Source organism: Physeter macrocephalus, chromosome 13 (assembly GCF_002837175.3).
Source record: "Physeter macrocephalus isolate SW-GA chromosome 13, ASM283717v5, whole genome shotgun sequence".
In the NCBI taxonomy this organism is placed as follows: Eukaryota; Metazoa; Chordata; class Mammalia; order Artiodactyla; family Physeteridae; genus Physeter; species Physeter macrocephalus.
In genome coordinates, this window is record NC_041226.1 from 54,026,545 (window position 1) to 54,035,084 (window position 8,540).

Sequence of the window (8,540 nt, forward strand, 5' to 3'; positions counted from 1 at the left end):
AGTTATTCTGCTTTTGATTCCTTCTAGAGAATTTTTAATTTCATTTATTGTGTTGTTCATCATTGTTTGTTTGCTCTTTAGTTCTTCTAGGTCCTTGTTAAACGTTTCTTGTATTTTCTCCATTCTGTTTCCAAGATTTTGGATCATCTTTACTATCATTACTCTGAATTCTTTTTCAGGTAGACTGCTTATTTCCTCTTCATCTGTTTGGTCTGGTGGGTTTTTACCTTGCTCCTTCATCTGTTGCATATTTCTCTGTCTGCCCATTTTGCTTAACTTACTCAGTTAGGGGTCTCCTTTTCGCCGGCTGCAGGTTCATAGTTCCCGTTGATTTTGGTGTCTGCCCCCAGTGGCTAAGGTTGGTTCAGTGGGTTGGGTAGCCTTCCTGGTGGAGGGGACTGGTGCCTGTGTTCTGGTGGATGAGGCTGGATCTTGTCTTTCTAGTGGGCAGGGCTGCGTCCGGTGGTGTGTTTTGAGGTGTCTGTAAACTTAGTATGATTTTAGGCCGCCTCTCTGCTAATGATTGGGGTTGAGTTCCTGTCTTGCTAGTTGTTTGGCATAGGGCGTCCAGCACTGTAGCTTGCTGGTCGTCGAGTGGAGCTGGGTCTTAGCGTTGAGATGGAGATCTCTGGGAGAGCTTTCGCCATTTGATATTATGCGGAGCCAGGAGGTCTCTGGTGGACCAATGTCCTGAAGTCAGCTCTCCCACCTCAGAGGCACAGGCCTGACACCTGACCAGAGCACCAAGACCCTGTCGGCCACATGGCTCTGATATTATAAGTGCCAGAAGCCTCTTACCAGCGGTCTCAGCCACAAAGTATCCTCTTACTGACATTCTCTGCGCCTTTGTAGGAGCTGCGATCCCCCGCCTGGCTGCATGCTCTTCCAGCTCTGCACCGACCCTCCTTCCTCCAAGTGCCTGGAGGTGGCGCCCTGGGCCTTGTGTGCCTTTTTCCCTGCATGTGTTTTATAATTAGCATTAATTTTTATTTTGAATTTCAAATGGAAGAACATAGCAATATTTTTAAGGCATGGGGCCTATAAAGTCCTTAATCTATTCCTAACTGTCCTTTATTCTATTCTAAGCATGCTGTCCTTTATTCTGTTCTTCACACAAGGAGCCCTTGCTGTTTAGAATGTTTACCATGCCCAACCCTATTCTTTACCTAACTCCTAATCACCCGTCAGGATTTATCCTAAAAATCACTTCCTCCGGAAAGACTTCCCTGACTAGGCCAAGTGTTCACAGTGCTTACCTTGCTTATAATTATATCACACTGTATTGTTAATATTTGTCTATTACCACATTAAAAGATTAGGTTCCTTGAAGGCAAAAGCTTTTTTCCATTCACGGTTTTATTCCCAGTGTGCAACATACAATAGGTAGTATTTTTGTTTTTTTCAAACAAAGGTTTATTAGCTTGCTGCAGCAAGGAGGTGCACACATAATGGAGAGTTCAACATTTTAACAGGTGGCAGTTAAGGAAGATTATCTACAATTTGCAGGACTGTAGTTAGTCATTGGATGGCCTTGGCAGAGATAGGTCAGAATTCGTAAACTACGAAGTTGTTGGAACAATCAGCAGTCTTATCTTTAGAAGACATGCCTTTGTGTGGAGTTATTGTTAGGTTAGTTTGTCTGTTGTCTTATTTAGAGCACCATGATGTGTTGTTAAGGGTCTGAACTTAGTTTGTCTTGCATACCATGGTTTTGTACAGTTTTTCTATTTTGTGACTCATTATATAGTTTTGCAAGTTGTGGTTTCTGTTTCAATTTTCAGTTCCCCCCTCACATCCTAGTTGCCAGCTGAACTGGTTTTCCCTTTACCAGAAGATTAATGACAAACTTCCTGTCCTCAAGGAGTTCCCAGTCTAGGCTATTACAATATAATCTGCTATGTGCTGTAATAGATATATGAGTAAGGCGTTACAGAGTTCAGGAAAAATAACTTTTTTTTAAAACTACCATTTTGTTTAAATCCTGCCATATGCAAAGCTCTATATACAATTATGTACTAGGCGAGTTACATATATTATTTTATTTAATCCTCAATAATCCTATGAAATTGGTGCTATTTTTCTTATCCTCATTTTCAAGTCAAGAAATTGAGATACAGAAAGGTTAAATAAACCGTTGAAGGTCACCCAGCTACGAAGTGATAGATTGAAGACTTTATTAGACAAGCATTTGGTGGGTACTATTCTAGGTGCTTTATCTCATCTCCAAAATAGACTTGTTTTTTTTTTTTTCTGCGGTACGCGGGCCTCTCACTGTTGTGGCCTCTCCCGTTGCGGAGCACAGACTCCGGACGCGCAGGCTCAGCGGCCATGGCTCACGGGCCCAGCCGCTCCACGGCACGTGGGATCTTCCCGGAACGGGGCACGAACCCGTGTCCCCTGCATCGGCAGGCGGACTCTCAACCAATGCGCCACCAGAAAAGCCCCAAAATAGACTTCTGAAGTAACCACCATTCTTTATCTTATTTAAGTATTGAGGAAACTGAGACAGGGGACATAAAGTAACTCATCTAAGATCACAGAGCTCATGACCACATTGTAGAGGCAGGATTAAGACCCAGGCAGCCTGGCTTCGTGGTCCATGCACATCACCACCTTTTCTGATGCTTCTCTTGAGCCCTGTTATTGGGCTCTAATATCTTTGTTCTTAACCGCTGTGCCATTGTGCCTCCCTGGCAGAGAAGAAGCTTTACAGAAGGGTTGAGTGGGCTGGTGTGGTGGATAAGTAGGATATTTCTGAATGGGTCAGAGAGACAAGGCTGTGCCATTCTATTCGGAGGAGGAGCCCTGTGAGAAGCCCTGGGAGCAGGAAAGTCTCTTGCTCACTTGGGGAATGGTGAGGTTTGAGGAACTCTGAATGCATAGGATGGGGAGTGGTGACAGCTGATAGACTTGTCTATTGGGACCAGATTTAGACTTCACAGTCACCCCTCATATTTGACAAAGAGGATGCTCCTCTTCTCAGTACCACTGTTGGCTCTGAAAAACAGTTCTGGTCATAATGCATCCCCAAAGGAAAGAGATATGTCATTACCAAAGGTACTCATGCTGGAGGCAGTTACAAAAGAGAAGGTCCAGAAGTGGGTTAAGCAAAGAGACCTTTAGGGGAAAAGTGCTACTTAAGAGATATTCTTATGTCACCGCTTTCAGTCAATCCAGATTCTTGAATAGTAGCTTTTATTTATGGAGTTCTGGGAGCTGACATGCATTTACTCTTTACGTCAATCCCACAAGGTAGGTATCGTTCATGACCCAACTGTATAGATGAGAGAACTGAGGCTCAGAGGACTCAGGAGTTTGGGCAGGTCACACAGTGGGAGCTGGTAGAGCCAAGATTTCAACCTGGTTTGTCCGATTCCAGAGCCAGTTCTGCCATACAGCCCCAAGAAGTCTGTGTTCTTTTAGCTTGTGAAAGTGCAGAATATTCCAAACACAGCAGGCAGTCAAATGCCATGGAGAGCTAGTAGTCAGGAGAGGGAAGAGCAGTGGTGAGACCAAGAGGAGGCGACCTTAATCCATGCGCATTCTGTATCAGACCCACCCCTCTTTGCATACATCATTGGGATTTACTGCTATCGATTAAATAGTGTCCGGTCAAATAGTAACCCAGTGTTACTCCTTGGACAGCAAGAAATAGTCCAAAAAACTAAGGCATAAAATTCTGATCCCCCTTGGGCAATGGAGCTTCCCTCAGTTTTTCTGGGGCATGGGCTCATTAGACAATTAGCAGATGTGTTAGTGTTGACCTTTCTGTTACCAACCTAGTGATTTTCTTATTTGACTAATGACAGGTAGCCTCATTAGGAGCTGTGGGCACAGAGAAATCTTCGTTGTCTCTGGACAAGTGATGATCTTTGTTAATTTTGGGTATGGCGTTCCACTTCCTCACAGCGTCAGCGAAAAGGTAATGGCAGCAGCTAGTGAGCCCTAACTGTACATTTTGGAGATGAAGGAAATTATTTATTGTTATTTTTTTCTGTAGAATATGTGCGTGGATTAATTGTATTAACTGGTTAACTTAACCTAAGATTGACTTGTTCCTTTGGCCCTGTGGTTGTCCCTACCAGGGGCAATGGTAGGCATGTGGCCAATGAGAGCCTAAGCTGTAGTTAGGCCAGCAGGGTCTGAATCCTGATGCCTTGATTTATCTTGGACAAGTCATTTAAACTTTCTGCACGTTAATTTTTTCATTTCTAAAATGGGAATAATAAGATAATACATTTTTTTAAATTGTCATTTATCATTGGCGGGGGTGGGGGGGGCGGGCGGTTCTGTATAGTAATTGTGATGGTATTGTGCTCATGATGATAATTGACACTTGTCTATCTCTCAGGGTACCAGAAAGTGAAACATTAGTCACAAGATTTTTTGTTTGTTTTTTTAATGGCCTTTCTTTGATATTTGTCATTCTCCCAGAGAAAGGGGAAAAAATAAAATGAACTGGTTTAAAAAAGAATTAAGAAAGGTTTTTTGGGTTTGTCTTGTATTTTAAGGAGCTAGAAAGTCAAAGGAGTTTAAAGGCTATCTCTACTCATATTTTCAAGCCCATGGTAAATTACTACAGTAATGGCCCCGCAATTTGTTCACACTTTCCATATCCACTTTCACAGTTTCCTCCCACAGCAATTTTGGACTTGGCCATGTGATTTGCTTTGACTAAATGAGATTAAAGCAAATATGCTGAGATAAATGTGATACAAGTCAACAACTTGAAAAGTACTTGCACATCCTTTTGAACACTGAGAACCCCAGACCACCATGTGAAGAAGTCCCAACTAGATCCAGCCTGCGAACCACCAGACGTGTGAGAAAGACCATCCTGAACCACTCAGCTTCTGCCTAGCCAGCCCAAACTATAATGTCCCAGCAACTCACAGAATGATGAAAAATAATAAATGCTTTTAAGCCATTAATTTGAGGTGGTTAGTTATGTAGTGAATACTAACTGACACAAAGCCCAACAAACACATGCTGAGGCTTGTTTTCTCTATCAACATGTATTTTTCTTATGACACAGCTCTAACTTTCCTTCTATCATTCATTCAGCCAATATTCATAGCTGATTTACTTTTATAAAAGGAGATTCATGTTTTGAATGAAATTAAGGTAACTTATGTCATCAAAGAGTGCCGAACAGCAAGCCTCCTAGGCAACAGGAACCAGCACACCTCTAAGCATCAGAGCAGCCAATATTTGTTCCTTCATGGACTTTTTCTATAGAGTGCTCCTGCATTCCAATGACACAATAGCGACCACCTACCCTGGGCTTCTCTGTTCAAGATACAAATGATCAGGATAGAGAAGCTAATCGATTGAGCTTGAGTCTATGTGTATCTCTTCACCGGGGAAGAGGGATTTACTACCAGCGTAAATTGGAGGACAGGGCATGTAATCACAGATAACACTTTAACAGGAATCAAATTCTGATTCTTTTTCTTCAATAATTACCTTATTTGCATGTAATTTTCCAGAAGATGGATATTAATTTGGGAACTGTATGTCCAAAAGGCAAATTCAAATCACAAGTAAAACACACAAGCACCCGTATAGCCCAACAAAACCAGTGGAAATTATCATTGTGAAAGACTTACTGGGAATTGAAGAAACAATAATGATCTATGAGAGCTGCTTAGCTGAGAGGTTCTGGATCAGGGTCTCTCGTGAAGTTGCAGTAAAGATGTCTGCTGGGGCCACAGTCTTTGAAGCTTTGCCTGGGGCTAGAGGATCTTCCAAAATAGCTGTTGGCAGGAGTCCTTAGTTCCATACCATGTGGGCCTCTTCATGAGGATGTTTGTGCCTCATGACATTGCAGCTGGCATCCCCCAAAGCAAGCAATCCCAGAGAGAGCAAGTAGGAAACCACAATATCTTTTATGAATTAGCTTTGGAAGTCTAATACTTTCACTTTCACCACATTTTACTCATTAGAGTCAAATACAGCCCACATTCAAGGGGGAAGGAATTAGTACTCACCTTTAGAAATGAGATGTATGAAAGAATTTGTGGACGTATTTTAAAGCCATGGCGCTACCCTTGAGGCTGGGTGAATACCACATCAGCGATTCCTTCAGCAGCCTCATCAGAGAATTGGCTGTTTGCCTGCCTATACTACCTTTGGGGATAGAGGCTTTAATGATATGTTGGTTAATGTTTATCAACTGCCTTTCTAGAAAACAAAATGTATAGATACATATGTATGTATATAAGTTGTACTGATATAAAAGATGTATAGCACACAATTTACAAATAATGAAATATACAATACTCTTTATTATAAATTCCATACAACAAATTGGTTTTCACAAAATATTTTAGTTGATTTTTGCCAAGTGCTTATATGTGTAACATTTTCTGCATCACTTTCTTACATCTAGACAATCAACAAAACAATAAATCGAGCCCAGATCTGTAGCACTTGCCATTTCCAAATGCTCCCACCATAGCCAATTTCAGGTTACTGACATGATGTCACTGAATGCAGAGTTGGAAAGAAATTTGCAGTAACACACCATTATACAGTATTTTCATTATCCAGATACAATAGATGTAAATAACCTGAGTAGCATAAATAATAATAAAATAAAGTAGAATAATTAGGAAATGAATTTTGAGTACTTTTTTGCCTTTTTAATAGAATTAATGTTATTTTAAGTTTAGATAATTTCATTTTTAATAGAAGCTGTTTTTAACAACTAGCTTGCAAAATTCTTGAAAAATTAACAATCACTTTTCATAAGCTAACAGCTGACTCCAGCACACCATTGACTAGAAACACCTTTATCTTCCACCACGTGGGGAATTCCCAGTATTTCAACAATCAGAATTGAACCCATGAACCAACCAACAAAAACAGCATCTTATGTAAGAAGCATGAGTAGTTTGAAAGAAGAATGTCAGTAGAACAAACAACTGGAAAATACAACTGATAAAACAGAAAGATGAAAACCTGAATTGCTTTTTTAAGGCATCATTAAAGAAATTTAAGTAAAACAGAAAATAAATAATTTAGTAGATAAATAGAAGGATAAGTTGGTCACCACTGAGACACTAATCAATGATCTGGAATATAGAAATAAAAAGAGAAGAGAGGGCTTCCCTGGTGGCGCAGTGGTTGAGAGTCTGCCTGCCAATGCAGGGGACGCGGGTTCGTGCCCCGGTCCGGGTAGATCCCACATGCCGCGGAGCGGCTGGGCCCGTGAGCCATGGTCGCTGAGCCTGCGCGTCCGGAGCCTGTGTTCCGCGACGGGAGAGGCCACAACAGTGAGAGGCCCGCGTACCGCAAAAAAAAAAAAAAAAAAAAAGAAGGAAGAGAAGTAGCTATTAGTTTTGCATGGCACATTGTAATCACAGATTATTCTATCATGACAAAGAACAAAACAATATTTACAGTTACTCTAAATTGTCATGTTAATCATTGTTTAACTATGCAAATATTTTATATTCCTTCTAACTTCAAAATATGCATATGGTATTTTAAATCAATTAAATGTTAATATACTAACCCAACAGGTAGGTTTTATGATTACTGTAGCTTGAAAGCCATAATAAATTTAAAAACTAAAATTCTCCTCTACGTATTGTGGTGTATGTAGAATTCATTCCTGTACAACCCAATTATGTGGTACCATATTTAAGGAGGTATTAAAGGCACATACTGAATAACGTTTTAAGATTTGTATTGAAATGCTCATCTTACTTGGCAATATTAGTGACATATTAGCAGAACTTAACATTTATAAAATTTTGGAAAACACAGTTTAGAATTACTCTCTTAAATATTGGCGAATGAATTAATGGCATTAATCATGTGCAAGTTTGTTTCTAAATAAAACCAAAATTTACTCTGATATGCTACTACAGAGCCAGCAGAGGGAGCTCAAACATTTTTCTTTTGTTTTTTAACTAAACCTTATTTTCTCTTTTAAAAGCTGCTGGATTCTGAAAAATTATGTAGTTATTATTTAAATAATATAAATGTATTACTAAAAAGAATATCCTATTTCTTGTTAAAATAATAAATATATTCCCAAACAAAAAAAGATATCATTATCATTTATTTTACTTAGAAATGGCAGGCAATTAAAATTAATTCTGTCCATTTATTTTTCCAATAGCCTTTACTTAAAAAAATTTTTTTTCTTACTAAGATTTATGGTTCTGGTAAGGTGGACTGAACTAAAATGAAAACCTTCCAGTTGCAAATATAGAACATGATAGGTAAAATATGACACATTTTTTTTCTCTATTTTTCTTGACCAATATGGATAGAGGCTTATCAATTGTATTTTTTTAAATTTCACAGTTTTGATTTAATCTTTTCTAAATATGGCACTAGATAAATCCAGAACAAGATAACAAGAGTTCCCAGCAAAGGAGCCAGGTTGGTATTAGCACTATCCCCTTTTGGCTACCTCCCCAACCTTTTGGGTTTTATTCTTTGAAATATGACACTTTTTTTTTTTTTTTTTTTTTTTTTTTTTTGTGGTATGCGGGCCTCCCTCTGCTGCGGCCTCTCCCGTTGCG

The 8,540-nt window shown here is 39.7% G+C and overlaps 1 protein-coding gene across 1 annotated transcript in view; it reads left to right on the forward strand.

The window, feature by feature from the left end:
• The window catches only part of NDFIP2 (Nedd4 family interacting protein 2), a 157,791-nt gene that overhangs the window by 16,770 nt on the left and 132,481 nt on the right, over positions 1-8,540 (forward strand). The window contains exon 2 of the mRNA XM_024123174.3: positions 3,810-3,922. Within this exon, the coding sequence (XP_023978942.1) occupies positions 3,810-3,922 (113 nt within the window). The remainder of the gene's footprint in view (positions 1-3,809; positions 3,923-8,540) is intronic.